The sequence below is a fragment of the Passer domesticus genome, chromosome 2 (genome assembly GCF_036417665.1).
Source record: "Passer domesticus isolate bPasDom1 chromosome 2, bPasDom1.hap1, whole genome shotgun sequence".
Lineage (NCBI taxonomy): Eukaryota > Metazoa > Chordata > Aves > Passeriformes > Passeridae > Passer > Passer domesticus.
In genome coordinates this window covers 88432728-88459115 of record NC_087475.1, presented here as the reverse complement: position 1 = coordinate 88459115, position 26388 = coordinate 88432728, and the positions used below count along the sequence as shown (strand labels likewise).

Below are 26388 nucleotides of genomic sequence, written 5' to 3'. Positions count from 1 at the left end.
CCAGCTCTTGTTTCAGGAAACAGAAGAGCTGACAGAAGCCATCATGTCTCTAATCCTAATTGTCTTAAGCCTCAATTTTGTACAAAAACCATGATCCATCTCACTTCAAGCCAACATAAGAAATATTAGATAGATGTATTAGATCAATGTATAAGAGTCTGCAGCATTTGTAATTCAAACAAAATACTCACATATTCTCTGTCCAAAATCCCAACAGCCACTCACACACAGCAGCCATGGAAATCTATCCCTTTGACTTCCCTGTTTCACACATCCAAGCTCTCAGCAGTTCTGCTGGTCCCTTGAACCTGGTTCCTAGTGTTTCACAGTTCTTCACACAGAAATTCCCGGGGGGATATCATCTTGAATCTGATGATCTCCCTTCACTTCCACACTAATTCCCTCTTAGGCAGTCAAAAAAACAGATGAGAAGCAGCACAGATTTTATTCCTTCTCAGAGAGCACAAGTTCCTAGCCAGCATTTGCCTTGAGATCCTTTGGATCATACATAACCATGGTGAGGATTTGCTGTCCTACAGTGACAAGACCCGGCACATTCAATTGCATTTCAAACTTTGTGAGCAGCTCCACAACTTCATAAACTTGACTAATTCTGACAGCAGCTTACTGTAACAGGCAAATTAATAAATTGGATTGATGCAATCTTCACAGAGCCCTGAAGTAATCAAAAAGTCACTGGAAAGTTCAGTTTGCTTTTGAGCAAATATCTTTAGATACTAAGCATACATCTTTAGATACTGAGAGTTTGTTTTAAATATGTAGCAAAGTACTCACTGCCACCATAGGGTACTCATTTTTCTTTTGCTCTGGAAACTTCTTATGTTTATCAATTGATTTCTTTATTTGTTTATAATTATATTCAAGTATATGACAGCATGTGTGATTTCACAAGCTCTCTGTTCCATGCATCATTCCCAGCACTGCATGGTACCTTTAGCTCTGTCACCATAATGTTAAAAATTCAAGCTGGAATAGGAACCAACACGAAACAGAAAATTAGAGCAGCATCTTTCATAACAGGAGGGCACAGGATACAGCCACTTCTGCCACTCATATGGCAGTTGTTACAACTCTTGTATCTTCACAAAGAGAAACTGTACACATCACAAAGAAGAGCCTAGCTTATATTTCCAGAGGAGAAGAGGGAACAATGAGAAGCAGAAATACCATGGCAGGAGGCAGAGAATGCCAGTTGTTTGCCAAAACATTGGCATAGACCAAAACAGCAAGAGATGATTATGCAGCATATGTTGTGAACAAGGCCCCAGACACACCCCACACAGATGAGGTTTACATGCACCCCTGAATAAAAAGCTAAACTGGCTCTACACCTTCCACATAGCAGAAAGAGCCAGAAAAAAAGATGGAAAGAGTGCACCATGATGTCAGTGACTTCTTACCTCTTGGGGTTTTTTTAGTCAGAGGTGGACAACTGGAAATTCTGCAATACCTCAAAGTGACAATCCTGGTCAAGGGAATGGGCAAGAGTGCTAAAGGAGTTTCTCCCACAGAGACTCTCATGTTTGAAATTTCCCTGCAGATACACTGAAGGCATGAATAATGGATCATATGGAAGCTGTTAAACTGTTCATGTCTAGGAAGGTTCCTCTGTTGAATGGACAGCACTCTCTCAAGGGCTGAACTGACAGAACGTGAATTAAGACTACAGTGATGGTTAATTATGTCCCTTCACACCACTCCAAGGTAAGGGGGAACTTGACTTCAAGGTTCAAAGGATTTTCCTGAGAAAGTTAGTTACATGACCCTAGCCATAGGAATTTTATACTTTACTATCATGACTAAACTGTATCATCAAGACTCCTCTTTGGGAATGGGGCTGACAAGAGCTAGACCAGTCTCTGATAATGGCTTTGATGTGTTATAATTATGTTTTTCATTTGCTATTTTGAAATTACATTCAGCTGTTGTTGTAGTTTTGAAAAATGCTGAAAAAAACCAGCAGTACAGCTCGAAACAGAGTTCTTATTGCCTGGGTTCTTGCAAATATGTGACTTCAGTTCTGAAACTACTAAGCCACAGTTTCAGTTCAGAAAGGTAGAACAGAGTAATATGATGGAATGAATGAATGAATGAATGAATGAATGAATGAATGAATGAATGAATGAATGAATGCATTATGTTGCTGTTAAACATACTCCCCAGTTGCAAAGAAACAGCTATTTAGTCTTAGCTAAAGCAGTTCCCTGCTTTGTCTTAGTCTGGGAATATTTAAGAAATCAAACCTAAAAAAAAGAACTCTGATTCCAACTGGATGGGGAAAAAGTGGAGGCAGACAATATTTAATCCTGACAATGCCGCAGCATTTTTATATAACACCAAATAGTCCTAAAATAGGAAGGCTGAACCAGACCCACACAACTCTTATGAGGTGGGGAGGCAGGGCAGGGGGAAGCATTAATACATAATTGGTATTTATGATTCTAGTATAATATAGAAGTCCCTGCTTTCAAATTTCAAGGGAAAAAATGGTTACTAAGCAAGCCTTGAACACATCTTATTAGACAGCATCTTAATGACCACTTTGGCAGACTCTCTTCATTACTCAAATGAAAATTTAAGAGTCACAAAGAAGAACAGCATTCCCCATGCTGCAGCTCCATTCCTTGCTGATACAGAAAGTGAAAATTACAAGATTGTGCAGTCTTTTGTGGAAAAAAAAAAAAAAAACAAACAAAAAACCAACAACCTGTTAGCACAGCCTACTGGCATTCAAAACAACAGATAAAAAAACTTTACTTTTTTTTTTCCTGAAGTATTTTTCCTTCTCCCCTTCTGCTGTCTCCCAAAAGAAGCTGCAGACTATGATGAGGTCACCCCTCAGCCTTCTCTACTCCAAGGTGAACAAACCAATTGACATCAGCTGCTTCTCCTACATCTTGCCCTCAAGACCTTTCACCATCTTGGCTGTCCTCCTCTGGACACACCCAAAATAGTCTGAAGCCCTTCTTATATAAAGGCATCTAAAACAGCCCCCACCACTCAAGGTGAGACCACCCCAGTGCAGAGCAGAGGGGGACAATCCCCTCCCTTGCCAGGCTGGCGATGCTGTGCCTGATGCACCCCGGACACGCTGGGCCCTGCTGGCTGCCAGGGCACTGCTGAGTCATGTTCCACTTGCCATCCACTCAGGCCCAAGGTCTTTCTTAGTCATGTTGCCATTCTTGCTCTGCTCAATTTTGAGCAACACAAAAAGAGCAGCGTAATTGCTGTGAAGAAATGCAACCCAAATGTCATGGCAGAGGCTATATAGCAATTATGTCAGGCACGCGGCACTCTTACCCTCAACTTGTCATTTGTCTCCTGACATGTCATATGACCTCGGAGAATCAGTTCACAACCTGAGCTAGATGTATGGCCTTCTTTGACCTGTAAAACTAGATGATCTTTGAACTAGCAAAGCATCTTCCTTATCACTCTATAAGGATGTTGACTGCCTCAACATTTAATCTACTCCCTCAAAGCTGTACAAAACCAAAGTACAGATATGGATAGGTATGGGGATTTTTGAAAGAGTTTTGAATGAGTTAGAGATGGGACCTCTGTGTTTTTTAGATGATGTGATTTATTTTTCTTATCTTCTACATAGGCAGGAAGGGTGAGTTTGGCTCACATCTTCACCACATGGTTCAGAAGGTAACAAGACCCCTAGTTACAGGACCTTCTAAGGATTTATTGACCAACAGAACACTGCCAACAAGGATATTTATGTTTTGAAGTCTTTATTATGTGTGTAGCTTATTCTCTAGGCCTAGACATTTCAGACACACATGACAGACATTTACACACATGTATGTATATGTGTGTGACAATGAGATCAAAAAGACTAGTTCACAAATAAGTTTAGAAAAGTGGGTTTGAATGTACTTCCTTCCTAAAATAACCTTCTGCCAGCTTTCCCTGCATAAAGCACATCTGATCTCTGGTGTCAGACAAGCCTTAATTTCATCTGAAAGTTGAAGCTGACGCTGTTCGGAAAGTGATTTAAAAACTTGACAGAATGGTCAGCCACGTATGTCAAGTACTGGCACCTTCTCTTTATTCCTCGTTCCCCTCCACTCACTCGATGCAGAAGAAAATCCCTGACAATTTTCAGTGCAGTGGTTGTACAATGTCTAGGCAAGCTGCCTCTGCCACAGGGTACATGGGGCTCAAAGGAGGCAGTTGCAATGCTAAACTGGCTCTAGACATGGGCTAGGAGGGCTTCGTAAGTGGACTTCGTAGCACCAACCAACACTAACTTGGAGGCCCTTGTTCAACTTTATTGACCAGCATAGCTTGCCTGTGGTTGGAAAATCCTTAAGAAAGACAACTTGCTGAACAAAAAGTCACATTTTTGTGCAGTAGTAATGTTTCTTCTGCCTTGCCCCTCTGAATGAAACATTTTCTATGCTGTTTTCCAAAGGCACTGTAAAGATTTCTCCATTCATTCTCAGCCCATGCATAATGTTTTTGTGCACATGCTAAACCGTGCACATGCTAAACCATGCACATGCCAGTGGGTGTAGAGCCATGGTTAAACTGAACCACCAGGGAACCACAGCTCTCCCACTTTTCTGTAACCTCTGCAAAGTGGTAGAAACTGAGAAAGGCCAACAAGACTTGAAATTGAACAGCTGACACCACATAAAACATTGAAGGAGCACAGTGGTCAGAAATGAAGCAGGGTTAGCAATCATAAATTAAATGCGCTGAAATTCTTTATGCATCACTTGCTTTGTGCTTCACAAGAATTAGATCTGTCTAAGTACATTTACAAGGAAGCAGCTCAGGATTAATTTCTGGCTAAATGAATCCTTTCTTGGTGACAAGCAGTACGTGGTGATTTCTCTCCTGCAGCAAAATTTTCAAAGGCTATTCCTTCATGGATTCCAGAAAAGTTTCTAGGGGAGGATGGTTTATTAGTTAATTTTCTAACAGTCTTTGTAAGAAGGTGAAATCATAAAATCAGAGAATGAGTTGTGTTGGAAGGGACCTTTTAAGATTATCTAGTTCAACACCCATGTTTAAAATGTTTCAAGAAGCTTAAATATTTCTTTAATAGAACTAGCAATGGCTCCCACTTAACATTATTGCAGTTATCTCACTGATTCTGTTGGCAAAAATTCTTAAGGAACACTTTATTAGAAAAAGACTAATGTCCTTCCTAATTACACTTTTTAAATCACTTTCCAAACAGTGTTAGGTTCAACTTTCAGATGAAATTAAGGCTTGTCTGACACCAGAGATCAGATGTGCTTTATGCAGGGAAAGCTGGCAGAAGGTTATTTTAGGAAGGAAGTACATCCAAACCCACTTTTCTAAACTTATTTGTGAACTAGTCTTTTTGATCTCATTGTCACACACATATACATACATGTGTGTAAATGTCTGTCATGTGTGTCTGAAATGTCTAGGCCTAGAGAATAAGCTACACACATGACAAAGACTTGAAAACATTTCATTCATATCTATCTTAATTTCCCCATAAAGAAAAGCAAACCTGCACATTGTTTCCTGAACAGCAACAAACTACAGGTAAAATATTTAGATGTGACTATAATGGGAAAATTAAGTGATAAAAATAATCTAAGCATAAACGGTTTTCTTTAATAGAAAAGATAAAACTCTGGCTACAGGGAAATCAATGTTATAACTTCTGCTGACTTAACAAAATCACAGAAAGGAGGGATGGAAGTCAGGCTTCCCTATTTTCTTCATTATAAATGTTTAATAATAAAGATAGATCAAAACTGAGAGTAGAAGAAAGAAATGGTAAGAAGGACAAGGACCCCACCCTACCACTGGCAGCAGGATCCAAGCAATGCCACTGCCCCACTTCTGAAACACTCAGATGGTTCCCACCATTAGCTGAACAGCTGTTTTCCAATAAATAGATTAACTATTGCTCACCACTTTTAAGAAGACATTTTTGGAGAGCCATAAAAAATAATAAAAAAAAAGGTCACTTTTATGCATCCAGCTTCATAAAATGTAGCCATCTATTTTCTTCAGATTTTAGAGAGTGGAATGACCTTGCCCCTCGGAAGATTTTTGCCAAGAAAACCCAAGACAGAAATGCAATAATGTGTTCCAAAATCTTGACCTGATCCCTACTTAGCACATTTCTGACACCTATCATCAAAAGAGAAAAGTCACACATTACCTTTTTAGTGCAACAATTAACAGCAAGACAAAAGCAAAAGCATCTAAACCAGATGTTTCAAATACAGAGACAGAAAAACATGTACAGAATTGCTGATCTACATAGCCTGGGTTTGCCGTGATACAGGTGCCTAGCTGCTCTCAGAGAATTTCAAGCACTTTTGAAGTATGAAGCATTGCCAAGTATTAGCTCAGATGTGTTAAATACATTGTCAGGTGGCTATACCCTGGTTAAATATAATAGAAAGTGACCACACGTTTCCTACGGTTTGGAGCTTTGCAGCAAGAATGCAGAATGAATGAACTTTACACTATGCAACTGGCAGGGAAGGACACCAACTGTTCCACTTAAAAGCGTAACTGAAAAACAGAACCTAATATCTGATCCCTTTAGGCCCTGTAACAGCATTATAAGCTACTGTAAGTAATGTAGAAACATATTCTGCTACACAAGGACAATTCTCTAAACTGCTTAGCCTATGTTTTCGTTTATATCTTCACCCCAGCCTGTCATTTTCACTTGCGTAACGTCTCCCTCTCAGGGCAGCTGATACCCTTCCATTCCCAATGTGGCTGTTTAGAATATTCAGGGAATCAAATTAAAATAGATACTCACATCAATAGTTTGGATTTTCTGGCCCTAAATGCTAGCCTCTGTCTAGAGGTGCTAAGATTGGTACAAGATTTGAGAGGACCTTATTTGCAGTTTCCTAATTTTAGCTCTTCCCTGTGGACTGTACAAGCAGCCAAGACAGAAGTAGAAGGTCTTTGACCATGCCCTAGGTGATCATGCCCAAATCTATGGCCCTTTCTATGGGCAAAGATGTGCAAAACAGCCCCAAAAACACCTTATAAATACATTCTCGGGTTTGGGGTGGTGGGGTTTTTTTTTGTTGTTGTTGTTGTGGGTTTTTTTGTTGTTTGTTTGTTTTTGGTTTTTTGTTTGTTTGTTGGTTTTTTTGCCAGCAAGATAGAAGAATGAAGATGTTCTACACAGCTATTCACAAAATTCTCCCAAATTTTTTCTAGTCCCAAATGAATTTCTAGTAATAACCTGACATCTACATGAAGAATCAAGCAATTAAGGGAAACCAGAAAAAGCAAGTGTCTTGATGAGAAGCTCATCTCTTGATGAGCATATGAGATCACTTTCAGACAAATCACATTAAATTTTTTCTCACTTAGTGAATGACTTAAATGTACAACAAGAAGACAGAGAGAGTATACCAGCTGAGCTTTCCATGTTATTAGCACCTATAAATCTCAAGTTATGCACAATGCTAGTACTTTATCTATTAAAACATTCAATTTCACAGTATAGACTTGATGAGAACTATCACCTCGCTTCTGGACAAGGGATCAGGAATCTCCACTGCTTCACACAATGCCTTTCTACCCCTTACAATTACAGCACATGCATATAAATGCCATCCATCTCTGGTATGAACACTTTCAATATCCAATCATTTACAGAAAAAAACCACAATTGCTTTTAAAGGGAACACAACCTTCCATGTTAAAATACTGTAGCTTTGGGCATTCAGAACTTTGTATGAAATCAAAACAAACTCAAGGCAATCAGGTCCTTGGTAAATTAGTCCTGATGTGTTAGTGGATGCAGGAACAAGAGAACAGTGTGACCTTCAAGATGTAGATTCTCTCCTCAGTGTGATGCTGGTTTGCTGGAGGGCCTGCAAGGAGTGATTTCATTGCCTGAAATTTGGTTTCTCCATTAATAAAATTTGTCTACAAGCATTTAGCTTTTTTGAAAGCACTTTTCAAAAACAGTCTTGCTAATTTCCTGATTCTGTATTTGTACAGTAAGGACCTACCTGAAACTCAGTGGTTCTACACCAATGAAAATCTAAATATGATGATAGTAATCACTAGGAGAAGACTTAATCAGGACAGTCATTGCTACTTGATTGTGAAAAGCCAAATGCCAACCACCTGAACTCTAGTAGTCCTTGCATAGGTTTACCTTATGTTGCAGTACAAAAAATGAAACTGAATCAATTCATTCACTTGTAATCAGCAGCAAAGTTCTTCAAGATGACCTGTCATCCACACAGCCACTAGGTCCAAACTTGCTTAGTAGCTCCATACAGTGAAAGTGAAATTGTCTATATTCCAGTTTTCATTGGGAATTGGGAATTGGGCTGACCCCTCACCAAGGCTTTATACACAGAGGAAGATATAAATTAGATGGCAACAGATCTGTTGCTAACAACTGGGGTTAGATTTAAAACTATGACCTGTTGCACAATGCTTTATGTACTGTATATTTATATTTCCTGTGTCTCAAGTGTAAAAGAAAGTATAATGGTGGTATTTCTTCACCATAATATTCTTTTCTTGAATTGTACGTCATTACTGAGACACACATTGCCCTTTACTACCACACCCTCAGCCAGATGTCTGTCCCTATAAAAATGCTCTGGAAACACCATCTAGCCAAGACATGTATTGATAATGAACAATTTGTGGGTACATAACCAGACTGTATTAAAAGGAAAAAAAAAACAAACCTGCACACCTCTAAGTAGTATGTGGATATTTTTAAATCTCCAAGGTTTAGTAGAGGACCAGCAAACCACTCAGTTGGCTTATTACTGGTCTTCATTCTCCATTACTGGATGAAAAGCCTTTATGATGGTTGAAATGTACACCTGCAATAATTTCCATAAAATTTAAGACACTGCAGAAATGTCTTCAGATTAAAACTGGAACATTATTACAACAGGATAGTCCAAACACAGGTCAAGGAAACCCAACCTGCAGGTGTCCTTTTTTTGCCTCCTCTTTCACCCCTCTGTCCACACAGGCTTATACATACGTAATGAGTAAGCCATATGCTTTGTCAAGAAAGAAAAACAATGAAAAATTAATCTATCCTTGCATCTGCTTCATACATGCCCAAGCAATGTGTGTGCACATAATTAAAAACTGAGATTACACTTTCCATTTCAGTAGATTCACACGGATGACAGGAGATTGCCATTTCAAAGGTCAACGAAATTCTTAACCACAGGGCTAAGAACATTTCAATGTCTAACCATTAATTCCTGTTGTTAACATCTGCTTAACCAATTCATTGCAAATGTGCTGAGGAAACTTCCCCTTTCTAACAGTTCTCTATTTTCTCCTCAACCAAGGAAAAAGTCAGAAGATTCCAGCATCTTCCAAGGCAATCAACAATAGCAAGCATTAGAGTCTTAGTTTGTCAAAAGTTAATGTTTTGTCAAAAGTTACATGATGACATTTGGTTTTAAGAAGGAAAAGTAATCTCAATTTTTCACCCTCTGCCTAGATAATAGAGAATGGCAGACAAGAGCAAAAAAGATTTTTATTCACCTTGCCAGTCTCCCTGAATTCTTTAAGCTAAAGCTGCTTTTACAATAGTCTATTTTTACACTAATTGATTAGAAGTTGTGTGATAGAAGTGATACACACCAGCTTTTGAAGAGCCTACAAAACTGAAGGCTCCAGTACAAGAATACTAGGATATTTTTTCTTTGTCACTTTATTGTCATTCTTCTTTTTATGAAATGATCAATTGCTGGCTCTTCTGTGAAGATACAATTCTTGCAATCCCAGCTGACTTCACCATGTTTCAATACCTGCTGGTACAGCTCACTTGACACCTTGCTAGTACATCCTTAGCTCTGTCTCTCAAACATCTAGTTTATACTAATTCAGCCACCAAAATTAAAGCTCCTCGCTCACCTCCCCTTGTGGAGCAATCCATTGTTACTGCATTATATATATTTAAAAAAGAAAAAAAAAGAGAAAGAACAAAAGAAGATCATTAAGCCTGTATTGTTTGCATTTCAACAGAGCAAGAGAGACCCTCAAAATTACTATACTTTGTTCAGTATTCTTTTCCACTAAACTGTAGTAGCAAAACCTCCGGGCCATGCTTTCTCACAAAGGTATTCAGAGGATATTTATTCTCCCTTGTTCCATTAAGATCCCTCTTAATTAGTGTTATTTTAAAATATACACACAGGACTATTTTTATAAATTCAAGAGGACATCATGAGGCAAGTGCATGATACAGTGAAAGCATTGTTTCATAGCCAGCATGAGAATTCTGCTAGGCGTGTCACCTTCGTTTGTCCCTTGGTTAAAGAACACTGGTGCAGTAGGCTGATAGCTCCTCGGTCAGTCATGTAATCTTCCTGTGTTAGGTCACTCTGTGTCACAGAAGCTGCACCACCACTGCTCCTAAGAAGGCTCATGGAAACAGCTGTGGTCAAGTTGGCCCAAGAAAACAAGAGGTTTTCCCTTCTTACTGTCAGCAGCACAGGACTTAGCCAAGATCAGTGACTGGAGTAGTCTGACACTACCCCACTGAGGACGGGCAAATCCAAGCAGCATCAGAAGCTACCAGGCCATGGAAGTGAGGCCATATGGCAGTGTGAAAGCATGGGGTAAACTGCCAATTATATTCCTTATTCCAAGTTCAGCACCATCATTTCTAGGATTCTTTTACAGAAGAACTGCCACACTAGATTGAATGTTAAGTTCCCACCACGTCGTAGCTTGCCTTTGTCAGTCTGTGAAAACCAGACACGTTCACAGGAAGCCCAGTAAGCAAAACGCACCCATGAAAGTCTATTTAAGAATGTCAGCTGATGCCCTAGAGACAAAGGTCAGATTAAATCACAGCAAGCAAGATTTTTTTATGGCTTTGATAATTTACTAGTGGGTAGTCTTTTCACAGAGAAACCCCAAATATGTTTGAATTCTTTATTGTTGACATCATCCTATAGCACTCAATTCCACAACCAATTTCCAAATTCCATAGGAATGTTCAGCATCTGGAAATTTTTTGGGTTTCAAGTGACTTGCATATTAATTTTTTACATTTTATAGAACAAGATGAAGAGAAACTACAGACTCCCTTCTCTACCAAGTTTCATTATTTTGCATTCTGTTACAGTGTTATTTATTCAGCTCCTGTCATTTCCTTTTTCACCTTATTTCTATGACAAACTTAGTCTTCTAAGCAGTCTTCTCTGGCTCCTCACACTTCTTGTACCTCTTTCAAGTGAAGAACAGCACAGCAAGTTTTCCCTTCAATGCCAGAAGTCTGGGAAGTGAGAGTTTTTCACCCATCGTGTCCCCAGCACAGCACAAAGACCAGCACATCACCTCACTATGACACCTTCTCAGTCAACCATGAGCAGTTACAACTGCAATGCAAATAACCTCTGCAATTCACCACTCCAAAAGATTCAGAGAAAGACAACACATTTGCTTTGAGCATAGAAAAGTAATGTCTAGCAGTTTTCAAAGTCCGTCAGATTAAAAAAAACCCCAAACAATTATGAGGCTAATCCACACCAAAATGGTATCACAGGCTGTTTTCTGCTCTTTTCATTAAGTAAAGCTGCTTGGCTTCATTTGCTGACATCCGCTGAAATACAGAGAACTTTTTCAAGGAATTGGACATTTTTATATCAAGGTCACGTGACTGCCTCCCTGCTGAAGCCCATATATCAAAACAGGCAGCTGCTAGCTTGAAAGCACAGCACAGCATCTATTTTCACACAGGAATTACTGTGTCGCTTGGCAGAATTCTGTTCTATATTCAGGGGGTGACAAAAAACCAACAGCAATGAACCCTGGAAGCTGAGTCTCTCTCTCTCTCTCCTCTGCACTGCACTCAGAGGTGAAATACCAGCAAAACGAAACCTGTCCTGTGCCAGGAACTGTATGCTGATCAAGCATTCGCTCAGTCCTTCTTGGTCCTTTACTCCAATAAGGAAAGCATGGGCTCAGCTTCATTAATAATTCAAACTAGATGTGCATAAATTATGTTCATGGAAATCATGGAGAGGTTAAGCTGAACAAATTGAGAAATAATCCTCTAGCAATACATATTTCAAAATGCCATACTCTAAAATACTACTCTGTGCTAACATACCGTATGTTCCTGTTTAATGATTCTATCTGAGCTACAAACTTTTAGAAGGATTAAAACAAATTTATTTCTCAATTCTAAATTGTCATGAGTCACAGAGATAAAGAAAAAAACACCAGATCTTTTATTCAAAGAAAAAAGAGTTTTTGGTTTTTCTCATAATTTATTTTAAAAATTACACCCATCTCATAAAAATGTACCTTTAAAATTGGGATATTGCCAAGAAGCTTAGGCTTAACATTCAATCTAGTAATAAAACTGACAGATTGAAGGAAAGGACAGAAATGAATTAAAGTGAACTACAATAAAGACAAATGGGAAGTGATTCACAGTGATTATGCCTTTTTAATGCATAAAAACAGAAGAAGGGTTAACTGGCTTGGCAGATGTTCCACACAGACAGATCTTATTGGCAAGACTGGGACTAAATTGAATACTGAATTTGAATGCCGAGATGATAATCTTCCCAAAATGGAAAAGGCACTGTGGCACAGCAATCTCAGCTGATGACACATGTACAGAGTTTATTCATTTATTCAAACATAAATCAATGTATCAGGCTAGACTATATTTTAATGTTTAAAGGACATGTGTGACAAATTGTTTTTCATTTCCTCTTTAGCAACCAAAAGCTAAAGGGCTTTTTGCTCTGAAAGCCTGCTCACCAGCCAACATAAGCTGTGGCTGCAGAATGATAGCTCAGCTTCCCAAATCCTGAACCCAAAGTGTCTCCCTAGGCATTCATGCCTAGAAATCTCAGTAAATACTTTACTTAAAAATCCATAGATGTGAAAATCAATTCAGCAGTGCAACTAACCTTACACTTATTTATTGTACGAGCCTCTGTATATTGCTTTTGCCCTGACCTTTCATAACTAATTTATGTATTATTCACTTTCTAGTCTTCATGTTTTGCCTTTTTTAATGAAATATGGCAAAAGACCTGCATTTAGAAATTCATATTTTCATTTCTTTTTCCTTAAGCAAGTCTTTATCTCTTTAAATTAACTCCATGCTGAGTAATGCCAGTGAATGTGGGGCTACAATAACACAACAAATTTAGAAAGGAGAGATGATATCTGCACAGCTGAGAGGTCTATTCAGAACATGGAAGGCTTACTAAAAAAGAGAAGGGAAAAATCTCATTTACCCATTAGTCAATAGAAACAGAATTAGGAATCCAGTTTGATCAGGCTGCAGCAAAGGAGTTAAATTTAAGCTTTATTTTGTTCTACAGAGGTGAAGAAAAAGGAAATAATAGCAAGTTCTATCAAGTGAGTGGTAGGCAATGAGTGCTAGAAAACTTCTGAGGCATGATGACCACAGAATTAAAGAATTCTGTCATTCTGCAAAATGTGGGGGGAATTGAGTATCAGTGGTTAATAATTAAGTTTGACTGTTGGGCACTTTCTGAGACATTTGTTTTTCCTTAGTGGTATTTTTTGACAAACAAAAAAATTCCAACCAACCAAACCTCAAGTTAAGAATCCAGGATGCAAAATACTCCAAAGTGTTAGAAGGATTGGGAGTGTGTGGTCTTTTGCTCATATCCTTGGATATCCTGTTCTTTACAGCAAACAGTCAACTTTCAGCCAAAATTCAAGTGCTCACCCCAAACATTTCCCCAAGCTTTTAACTAATTCTATTGCCTGCTTTTGTCACCGGGAAGGAGAATGAGGGAGAAAGACACAATGGCAGAGGACTCTGTACCAGACTGTCTCCTATCTCCTCACCCCATGGATGTCTCGCCCTTACCTCAGCATAGTACACACTGCCCACTGAAGAAGGGGAGCAGGGCAAAAGAGAAAAGCATCTTTCAGCCTTTCTGTCAGCAGCCTGTACAAGCCATTCATTTCAGCTTTGCCCAGGATTGTCTTTCACTTCCCAAAGCCCATTTCTATAGTCTTCAGGTTAGTAGTGATGGTTTACTCAACTTGTGGCTGCACTGGCACATGTGAAAAGCCACCAGCGGACTCTGACATTTCAGCTTCTCCTCGGTCTTCACTATTGGAACAAGGTCACCTGCACAGCCAGCCCACTTAACACTGACAGTGGAAAACACTCTACTCTCCTTCACCTAAGTTTTCTGTCTTTCCAGAGTTATAATCAGACAGACACCATACTCCATGTTCTGCTGGGACTTTGTTCACCCCCAAGCAGTGTAGGTACATACAGCAATGACTGCAGTTAAACCTTTTCAGCAGCTGTAGAGGATGCAACGTTATCATCTACTTTGAAAAAACTCAGTCCCATTTCTTTCTTTGCACACCAGCAAAGAGCTGCCTTTCAGATAGAAGCTTCAGAAGTTCTTTACCATAGGGTTTAAATTACATATAAATTATTCCCAATGAGCAGCAATGACAAGAAAAGAGACAAGTCCCTTGTAGACTCTTTTCCTCCCATTAAGAGAGTCAAAGGGACATGCTTTAATAAAGAGAGCTTTCCCAGTTAAATTCCTGTGAATTATTTATGCTCATCTCAGATGTTTAGGTACATATCCAACCCTTAGATTACACATGTGCTTTATCAGCAAGAAATGGAGAATAATTCCTGTAGGGAATTGGAATTACAGCAGAGTCTAGTCAAGAAGAAAATGTAGAGCCAGACAACTACTGCTCTCACCCCCCTGGAGTGTTCACATTTGGAATTTGCCTGCAATACAGAATACAATTTGTCCATAAACCAGAATTAATGCACACAATTGTCACCATAATTCTACACCTAAAGTCATACTAGACATATGAACACAGACTCTCCAGGCACAAAGCCCTCTCTTTCACATAAATGACCTTGCTTTCCTATAAAAACATAAGGAGTTCTACATTTGATTTTCTACCTGGTCATTTTTCCATTCATCTTGAATAAGAAGGTACTACTGATGTTCTAAGCAATAAATTTATGTGTCCTTTGAAAGAAAAGTAATTCTAGGTGTACTGTCTTATACTGTACATCCCTCTGTGCATCTGAGTTGGACAAAACTGAAGTGCTGTCTTTCTCTAGATATACATCCACAACACTGGCACAGCAAGTATAGAGTTCAGCAATTGTACCAAAGTATCACATCTTTTATATCAAACCCAACAGTGAGCACCGCTGGTAGGACTGTAAAAGGAAACAACATGTGCAGAGAGTTACAAATTGAAGAAGGAAAGAGGGAGAGAGCAGCTAAAGGAAACACGGGGAATATGCTAAGCTCTCTCAGGCTGCAGTGGGCTTGACACAAGGAGAGAACAACCAAGTCTGGCCTCTTAATTTCTTTCTTTGCATCCTGAGCTGTGAACAAATCAGCCAACTACAGATGACAGCACACAGACAGGGGTACAGAGAAACAGATCACTAAAAACACACGGCTTTTACAAGTACCTGAGCCAACTGACAAAATTGTGAAGGAGTCTGGGGGCTTGAAGCAGAGTTGTGAGACACCTGAACTGTGCAGCTAATATGAGTCACAACCCAACAATCACTCATCCCTTCCCAGCTTTTCAGTTCAAAAGCCAACTACAGGCCTGAAATTAAAAGTCATTGTATTCAAACCATCAAAGCAATGATAAAGTATTGAGGATGCTGGGTGCACCTATTGTCCATTACAGGGGTTTCTTTCTTATTAAGCTTTATGAGGGCAGAAGAAAGAGATGTGTTTGATGTTTCCAGTAAGAAAATGTGACCTAAAGGAATGCCAGCCTGTCCAAATTATTTCCTGGAGGAGCAACCTCAAGAAAACAACGTGAAAAGGATGGTGTTGACCCCTTCACTTTTCCTTCCATATTCTCAGCCTCTTCCCAACTCCTTCCTCTTCTTCCTCCTCTTATTTTCCCTCCTCTTTTCTTTTAAATCACCCAAACCTACTGCTACTGCAGTCCTCCTACCACCTTACTATGTTTTTTACTGCTCTGTGGCGGACAACTTTTTCCATTTCCCTTTCTGAATGCTTCATTGCAAGCATGTTGCCTCACTGTTCTGTCCCCTCAACACACATTATGTGAGTGCTTTGTGTAAGAGAGGATGAAATTGCCTGCCTTATTATTGAGATAACTATCAAGTACACAGGTACATGCTGTGTTAACAATTAACTGTGTTATCAATTCTCAGACAGGGCAGAGGAGATCCCAAGTGCCAGGTCAAAGAAAGGGAAGGGAACTGCCACTAGGGTGTTGACAACTCTACCATGCACAGAAAGGTTCCCTTGTGTCCCTCATTGCAGAGCTGGAGTTCCTTCTGAGAGCTACTGAACACATCCGTGCTCTTCCCATAGTTACAGTGTGTGTTCTGTAGCTGCTTTTATTCACTGGAGTTAGGAAAACATGCTGCAACAGCTGCACTGGTGGAATAACTGGAACATAAATACTGTCAGTGTTTAGCAAGGTTGAAATTAAACTACCTCGGACTAACTGATGAGCTGAAGCACATTTCTACATGCACACTGAATCATGAGAACTATTTAATTCTGAAGTGTGACATACCACAGAGGGATTATTTTCTCTTCACCCATAAAGAAATAATCTGAAACCTTATCTCTAAGAACAGTCTTTTACATGCAGATGATGTTAAATGAGAACTCCCCATACTGATAGCAGGAAAGGGGCAAAACACCTGGGAAGCTGCTGCATTCTGTCATGAATAAGTTTAAAAATATCTGCCACAAATACAAAAAATAAAAATACTTCTTTTCTGATGCTAATACATTTTATATGTATCTCTCTCCTCAGTCTTTGATATTCTATCAACACTCTATGGTACCAAAAGCTAAAAAAAACCCCAAAACAACATAACTGGAATAAAAGCCCAGCACAACAACCTAGAGAGAGCTATTAAAAAGGAGTAAGTGGCTCATATGGAACCTTTAATTTTAATAGCTAATTATTTTCTCAGTTTTCAAATTCCAACATGCATAGAACACATTTACAGTTCATAAATATGATTAAAGATATTTTCTCAAAATTCATAGCTGTCACAGATGGCAACAGTTATACCTTTCAGCCCAACTGCAACAGCTGGCTGTGTGAACTACAAACAGCTGGATGGAGTCCACTTCCAAGGCAAGCAGTAAAAACTATGGACAACCACACTACTGGTTTCTGACAATCAAAAGGAATGCCAAGGAAAACATAAGTCAGAACAAAGCATAACTAAACTATTTCAAAATCTACCTTCTGAAGAGCTTCAGTCTATCATCTCAAAAAGCTTCCATAAAATAGTATTTATAGAGTAGAAAGAAACACACTTGTGCACGACACACAGCACCAGCGCATTCAGTTATGTATCTGAGAGGAAGATCACTCAGAATAAACGGCATCTGGGTCCATCACACCCAGCAAGAGTTATAGAGCTCTACAAGATTTAATCTTATTATAAGAAGGTATATTTGCTATAATTAATGGTGTTATTTTAATGTGTTTGACTTCTGTCCTAACATCAGCAAATTAGATTTCAAGATAAAATAAGTTCTAACATTGATTCAACTTTAGTACTAATATTCCTTTAGTCATTAGAGATAATAACTCATTACACCAGACAACAGAAACATGTTCATCAGGTTATTAAAAAATCAATTTGTAATACATCTCATATGACCACATCCTACGTAAGTTAAGTACTACAATCACAAGGTAAGAAGAGGGATAAAATGAAATTCATCAAGTGCTCTACTTTGTGCTGGTTCAGTTTCGGGTGTCTCAATACATGAAAGATGCAAAATGTCCAAAGGAGAGCCATCCTCAAAGGAGAAGGGTCTGGAGGTGAAGCCCTATGAGGAGAGGCTCTGGTCACTTGGTCTGTTCAGGCTGGAGAAGAGGAGACTGAGGGAGAGCTCACTGCAACTTCCTCAGGCTGAGGAGAAGCAGAGCGGCAGGCACTGATATCCTATCTGTGCTGACCAGTGACAGGACCCGAGGAAATGGCCTGAAGCTGAGTCAGGGGAGGTTTAGGTTGGGTATTAGAAGGTTCTTCACCCAGAGAGTGGTTGGGCACTGGAACAGGCTCCCCAGGAAAGTGGTCAGAGTACCAAGCCTGACAGAGTTCAAAAAGCATTTGAACCACACTCTTGGGCACATGGTGTGACTCTTGGGGTGTCCTGTGCAGGGTGCAGGGCCAGGAGCTGGACTTAATGATCCTTGCGGGTCCCTTCCAGCTCAGGATAGTCTGTGGTTCTAAGTACCATCTCTGGCACTCACCCATTCTTCATTATTACTTAAACATTGCATTTAAATAAATAAATAAATAAATAACCACTGAAAATGCGATGTGCACTTGACTTTTGTTCACTGGAGTAAGGGTGCATTTCTCATGCCACTCTGGTTCCATTGTAGGCAGGATTTGTCTAAGTTATCACATAATTATTCAGCCAGCAAATTTGACTGCCTCTGGCAATGGCCAATCACATCTAGTTGAATATGAGCATATCCCTTACTGTGCAAAATTATCCCCAGCTGAAAAGTAGAGTAGTTAGAAAACATGCATTTGACAAGAAGACTCCAAACTTCTTTGTCTTTGAAAGATGTTCATTAATAAATTCCAGAAGATTATTTCTCTTATGAAAGAAAGATTGCGTATGACATATTTGAACATAAAAGAAGGAATCTTATCCTGTACATCCTTAATTAGGATAATGAAGCCTTTGGGCTCTGTGCAGCCACCTCTGCAAATAAAGACTCCTCAGGCAAAATGCAGGAATAAGTCCCACTCTCAGAAGTCAACTGTTTTCTTACATAACTCACAGTGGTGAACTTCACAGGAAGGTCATAAAAAATCCTCAGTAACTCTACAGGCAGCTGAATTTCTAGAATGCTGGGGGTCAGACCAGCTATTAACTCAGGACAACATTACTGCAATGCCAGCTGTTAAGTGAATGCCTGCTTCCTGTAAAAAAGAGACACTATTTTATTTATTTTACTCCCTTACAATGCAGAGTGCTTTCACAACAGTTAGAACTGCAGAACTCTTTATCCAAAAAGGATTTCTACGGTACAAGGCTATCCCCATATGTTGAATCACTGTAGAACAGACTGCATTGTAACTAAAAAATGTGTTGTGCTTTCTACTCGACACTGACAAGGAATATTTACAGTGATAGGATGTGTGGGAATTGTTCAAAGCTGCCTCTTGGGAGGCTCAAATGGACATTGGGAAGCATGATTTTACTGAGAGGGTGGTCAGACACTGGAACAGCCTTCCTGCAGAAAATGGCCAATGCCTCAAGCCTGTCAGTGTTTAAGAGGCAATTTGGGCAATTCCCTCAACAACCTGCTCTAACTTTGGGTCAGTTCTGCAATGGCCAGGCAGTTGGAATAGGTTGCTATAGGTCCATTCCAACTGGAACACGGGCTGGAGTCCTATGTCTGCTTTTTTCTCATTTACATCAACTAGTTGTGCTTCACTTCTCATTCTGGAGTTACCCCTGACAAGCAGAAAAAGTAATACATTTGAAAGAGGCATAATGGAAGATGCAGTGCACCTCCAAATGGCTGCCGACAGGGCTGCTGTCCCTGCTCCAGGCCACTGTCCTCAGATCCACACAGCTCCGTGTCTCCTGAGCGCACTTGCAGTGTGCAATAACCTGAAACATAACAAGTCTCCAAATACAGAAGAGCACTTAGAGGACTCATAACTCCAAAACTATTCAGTTCAGGCCTAAGACCATACATCTTTATAGTGTTACTTTCTGTTTCATAACACGAACTTTAACTGCACACTTTACAAATTTATCCAGAATGGGATGAAAACTTCATTTTCCCAGATGATCCTTCTGAACAGTAAAGCCAGGCTACATACTAAATATGTAAGTTAGAGGTGATGTATGGTATGAAAGCTGTGAAATAGATTTGCCATTCTAAATAGATTATTTCAGGTACAATATGTAAGATAACCTCCATACCGAATAACACAAGTCTGACTGAGCCCAAATAATGCCACGCTGCTCTTATCCAAATCGGAAGCACTACAATTTAAGCCATTTATTGTCAGCCCATTAGCTTGAATTTAACTGATATGGGCATGCTCATCATTTTACAAGTGATTATTTTACATTGATTATGCAATTAATGAAAGTTTTCTTGTGATTCAGAGAAATAAAAAAACCCATAATCTACAGTCTATACACCGAAGAAAAACCAGAAACTCAGAGGCAATCAATGCCCAGATAAAAGGATTACATTTAGCTAAAGATGTACCTATCCCTTAGTGTACCTGACACACAGAAATACTAATCATGCTCAGGTCTGATGAACAGAAATACTAAAACTGATTTTATGTCCAGAAGTAACAAGCAGGTCTTGGAATGGACTGATGCTTGCTATGGCTCTCTGAAAGACCAGTTAATAAAAGGGTAGTTACTGAACTACCCAAGGAATATTTGCATGACATTTCAACCACTGTATCTTAGGAAGAATATTGCTGCAAAAGCAAGGAATTGAGATTTACTTCATTTTGTGAATCTGCGTTGAGAAAGTTGATTATTCAGATGTGGCATTTACAGGTCTGACAAACAAAAAACAGCAAAATGTTGGAGATTAAACAGACTGAACAGAACGTAAAAGACTGACATCAATAATCAATTTCAGATGGTACCTAGTTTTATCATAAGTTAAAATACAGACAATATTTCTATACTCCATAAATAACTGCGCCTTAAACAAGGTGAGTAAATCCACTTGCTTTGACAAAGATCCTTTCACTTCTCCATCACCAAAAAATATTTCCTTTTTAATAAGGTTTCATTTTCTAAAAATAAATTACTTTCTCATCCTCTGCAGTGCAGAACAGGATAGAAGCAAGATAGAAGAAATGAAGAGCAAATTATGGATTTGTAAGCATGAAGATGCCATCAGCACTGGCAAAAGACACACCTGAGGAACAGATGCGTCTTTCAAGCCACTGGTGACAGATGGAATAACCAAGAACATCATACAGGCCTGATGGCATCTTTCAAACAGAGTAAATTAAAAAGTTTCTGATTAAGTTTCCTATTTGGAATTCTGTCTTTTTTTTTCTTTCTTTTTTTTTAAATAATAAAAACTATAATTAAAAAACAGGAATCCTTTTATTGATTTACTAGTCTTTCAACCATTTCTTCTGAGCTGTCTGAATTACAGCAGGAAGGAATGAAGCCACATTCCATTCAGAACACCTGAATTCACAGAGAATGCTTTCACACCATTCTTATCTTGCTTTCAGGGTTTTTTTAAATGTCCCTGCATAACCTGCCAATTTTAAGTGTGTTTACTGTTTGTCACTTTTTATTCTCAGTTCAAAATTTTTGCTGGGGCAATGTTTCAGTTGATAATTACACACTAAAACAAAATCCCTGGGCCAACAGCATGCCATTACTTACACTGAAAGATGCACAATCCTCTCAAAAAGATTATAATTTTTCATGGCAAATCCACCTCCCCTTCCTCCCATACCCAGCAAAACTACCACTGACTTATCTCTAGACATGTTAACTTTATTAACCAATAAAATCCCTCCTTACTTTGCTCTCCCTCTCTGAGCTAACACAGGAGCACAAAATGGGGTTGCATCTTTGAAAGGAAAAGCAATCATAATCGACTGCCATGCTTTGCATTCTGCTCTGTGTTTTCCCTGCACATTATTAGAGATGGGAAGCTGGCACGCCAAGTGGAATGGTTCTCTAGGCGAGATCCAACCCTGAAAGCTGAAATAAAACTGGATACTAGATAAAGAGATTGTGCATCAACTGTGACGATTATGTTTGAATTTTCAGTTTATTTGGGTAATGAGAGGCAACTCATCTCAAGGCAGAAGTTGCACATGTAGCAAGTAATTTAATATTATTTTTTATCTCTATATTTGGGACACTATCCAAAACCTCCCAAACTTCACAGCTTCTGCAAAACATGATGTCCTGGGGAAAGGACAGGTGTATCAGAGGATGTTCTAGAAGCAAAAGCAGATGGAACAACAATGCAATAAATGTATTATCATGGATATAGTTCACACAGTCAGAAGGCCGGGGGGGGGGGGGGGGGGGGGTGCAACTGTATCAATATTGAGACTATATAACCAGTTAATGGGAAGCATTTTCTCTAAACAGGATGTTTTCCAAAATTTTCCCCAGAAACAGGTATCCTCACTGAGAGTGACCAAGCAGGCTGTCATTGCAACAATGTCATTAACAAGCAAGTAAAACAAAAAGAGAATGTCGTAATTTATAACCTAATAGCAATATTGCTACTGCTGATCTGGGACACAAAGCCTGCTTCCTTTAGTACCATTGTATCCAGCTCCATCCTTAGAGAGATAAACTAGCAATGGGTGTAGGACAGATTTAGGACTTTAAAATAATCTTATTCTTTCAATTTTACAGTTCCATTTGCCTGGCAGAATGCCACCAGAGTATGCAATTTAATACAGTCATTGCTGTCACAAGACGTACAAGATTGCTCTATCCATGGACTGTCTTCTATATATAACTGATAAGAGCTTGCATAATTAAGGTTGCATTTAGAAGTCTCAGCTATGTAACTAACAGCTCTTTGCAGTGTGCTTTCATTACACATGAAACTCAAGCTTCCCTCATAACAGTAGTTTTTCTTCTCCAAGAATATTTTGTTGTTGTATTTACAATTATCTTCAGTGTTAACAAGGGCTCTAGATTTAAAACCTGGTGTAATTCCTTTGAACTTTTAATATTAAACTGCAGATGTTTTCTTCATATAGAAGGAAAACAGAATTTTATATGAGTGTTGAACAAGGAAAAGTCTGGGTATTATTGTTATTACATCCTGAATTGTGAAGCAACTGGAGACTCCTTTGCCTGAGACTCATCAAGGAGTCCATCTCACTTTCTACACAGCACAAAAAGAAGCTGTCAATGAAGGAATACCTGGAAAGCTACAAGTAAAAAGTAGATTTTATGCACAGTTGTGGTACCTTTACTCCCAGAGGAAACCAAATGCATCAAAGTGTTTCAGAAGATTTTCTCTTTGCAGGCAATAAGAAAGTACTCATAAGAACAAATTTTGTGATGACAAATATAGGAGGTACAACTGCAACTTTTGCCTATAATTCAGAGGGCTTTCTCCATAAGGAACTCTGGTTTGTCTGTTTCAGTTGTGCACTTGGATAGTAATCCACAGAATGACACAAAGCTGTTTCGAACCATGAAAGCTAAACAGACTCAATTAACTTATAACCTCAACTTTAGAACAGTCCAATTTTCTTCTTCCTTGGCACAAGACAATGAAAACAAGTTAGGTATTAAACACTCAGTACATCTCTTACAATCAGTGTTGAACAATCAGTTTCCAATCACAGTACCTTTGCAGGAGAAGCAGGCCACTTATCAGGTGATTAAGTGATTCACTAAAGGTACCTGTTTAATTAGAAATAACAATTGCAGGATCTGAGGCATGCCACAGCTTTACCATTACCCAAGACTTACTTGAATTTCTATTCAGCAGTATTTACTCTTCTGTTGTTTCTAAGAAGTTGGCAATAAGCACAAAATACCCTGAAAATGAGCGCTGTCTTCTAGCAAACTTCTGGCAGCTACTGGAACAGTGTTCAGGTCACTGGTCCTGCTTGATGGAGCATTAGTTATGCAAGGGCTTCACTTCCAGACGCTTTCAGGACAAATTTTGCACAGATTCGACTTTGCTCATTTTTAAATAATGTTAGGAGTAGTCTATGAACCTCAGACAAATGTGGGCCATGTTGACGCTATACATATTCAAAGCATTTGGAATTCAAGTGAATTGAATTCTCCATCCTGCAACTCTATTTATTGTCCAAGAGCCAGTAAGACAGAGTTGTTCTTTTGCTTCCTCCCCCTGTTCCCAGGGGTAAATACGCAGTATTCTTACCCTGTAAGAAAAAATTTATGACTGTTGTCCAACCCCTTTGCTTTCCCTCCCTATGCCATAAATTCCTACCATCACAGAAATTAAAATACTAGATACTTAGAATAATATTAGAAGAGCACGTAACACCCTGTACCTTATAGCTGACTTACCAATGACACAAGTCCATACTGAGACTTTGAAAAGATGTTACAATGAGACATCTGTTGTGAGTACCCAGGTAACCTCATCTGTAGGTAGTGTAATTTGCATTTATTTATCAATCTAGATACTTATATGGCTCTCTCACTGTGTTACTAAGGCATTTCACAGGTAGCAATGAATTTTCCCAGGAAATACCCTTGCAAAAGAAGCACCATTATCTCCAGTGAGAGATGAAGGACAGATATACAAAGGAACAGAGTACATTGCTGAAGGTCAGTCTGAAACGACCATTGAAAGCCTATGAAACAACAATAATCAGACCAGAAGTCTCCCAAAATCACAGACTGGCGGTGACTCCTCTCATGCTTGTCCTTCCTCTCATGGTGTTTTGGCTGAGCAAAAGTCAAAAAGAAACAGTAGCAGGGCCTTTTGTGTCTGAAGCTTTAGACAAAATTATTCCATCTGACTGAAATAAACACAAAATGTTAAGAACGCTGAGATTTTCTGTGTCATGCAACTGCAAATACCTTAGTGTGCATTTATCCCCAATATTCACGATGAAATGCTTATATGATTATTATCCTACCAATCCCTACTGCATCTAGTGGTAGCTGTGAGAGATGAGTAACAGAGGCTATTTTCATCATGCAGAAATAATTCTTCAGCAGCTCATACTGGGTTTATAGCATTTAGGAGCAAAGACAACATCAGTCTACAATTCAGGAGTTTGTTAAGAGTCCTTGCCCTAAATGATCAATTTTCATCAGCTTTAAATCCAGGCTGGGTGTACGTCAAACCTAGCTGCTTCCTAGCAAAATCTATGCAGATAATTTGAAGAAACAAAAGGATGACAGGAATTCAAAGCTAACAAAGCAGTTGTACACCTAAAATCATCCTTTTTTTTTTCTTTTTTGGGTTTGTTTGTTTATTTGTTTGAGAGGTGGGAAATAAATTATAATAAAAGGAATATATTTTCCTACAAAACAATTTGCTTTTAGCGTCTGACCTTCACAGTATCATAATGCTAATCCTTTCTTGTTTTTCATCCTAGACCCCTAGGAAAAAACCCAATTCCCCCACCATAAACAGCCTGATAACCCCAGGAATGACATTGGTAAATTAAGAGTATTTGTAGCTTGGTTTTGATGGGCATCTCTTTGGAAGCACAAAACACAGACTTCATGGGTTTGTAATGCTCCTAGCACTGCGAAACTACCAGGAAGCTTAGAGGTGGGAATTGACTATAAAATCAAAGCAGACAGAAGCACAGATCTAGGCTCAGAAAGGAGCTTCCTCAAAGCAGGAATTCTAGGACCTATGGGAGTAATTTGCTTATTCTGTAATGCTGTCTACTCACAAGGAGCACGTGATCATTTCTGAACAACAATGTCCATACTTCTATACAGACCTAGATGCCTGGCATTTTCCTAGAGAGTATGAAAGCTTTTTTTAAATATTTTTTCTGCTTGGTACAAAAGACAATTAGTTTGATCCAATCTACCAGAGTGTTTTATGGCTTACACACGTGGAGGGCAGGTCTATGAATGTGTGCTGATCAAGCCTTTGTGCACTGTAACACATCCCATGTTGCCTGCCTGAACAAGTCTATTGGCCTTCTTCTGTCCTGGGCTCTTACCACATCATCAAGACAGAAAAAAGTGGGCTCACCCTGTCCATTCCAAATCTGTCATCAGACGGACTGTAGAAACAGCACAGACGTCCCTACAACTTGGAGGATGAAGAAATAAGAAAGTCATTTAATAATCTGTGAGCTCCCAACAATACACATGTCAGCTAGCTGCGAGCAGCACTTCTCAGGTGCACTGCTTCCCTGAAAGCAGCTCATTAATGATCAGAGGCACACTTAATGGGTTTGAAGCAGCACAGGTTGGGGATGATATAGCTCAGGCTGTCCTGGGGAGGACACAGATTCAAGCAGTAGCATTTTGTCTCTGTCTTTCCCCATCACACAGAATATCTTGAAAAAAAATTCTAATTCATAATGGCAAAAAATCATCAGGACACCTCCATTTCACACCAAAGAGAAATCAGCTTATGCAGGAGCTGTACCACAACAGAGTCAGTGTGTGATCCTCTCATACCCTTGGCAGTATTGTAACCAGCCATTAAAGCCACCCAGCCAACCCTTCCTAATAGCCCATAAATCAGCACCACAATTCCAACATCTGTCATTGAGACAGCACATGAAACTAGTGGGAGCTCTGAGATTAGAACATGGTACTTCTCCGGGTCTTTCCTGTGCCAGAGAACGCTTAAAAGGACATACATAAACCCCCTGAATGAAAACTAGACAGG

The 26388-nt window shown here is 39.2% G+C and overlaps 1 protein-coding gene across 6 annotated transcripts in view; it reads right to left on the bottom strand.

Moving 5' to 3' along the window:
- The window catches only part of TSPAN9 (tetraspanin 9), a 169854-nt gene that overhangs the window by 31636 nt on the left and 111830 nt on the right, over window positions 1-26388 (bottom strand). Inside the window, exon 1 of one of the 6 annotated variants that reach the window (XM_064409908.1) lies at window positions 25741-25764. The exons of the other annotated variants lie outside the window; for them this stretch is intronic. Coding sequence (XP_064265978.1) covers window positions 25741-25749 — 9 coding nt within the window. The 5' untranslated portion in view covers window positions 25750-25764. Of the gene's footprint in view, window positions 1-25740; window positions 25765-26388 lie in introns of those variants that run through there. 6 annotated transcript variants of the gene reach the window in all.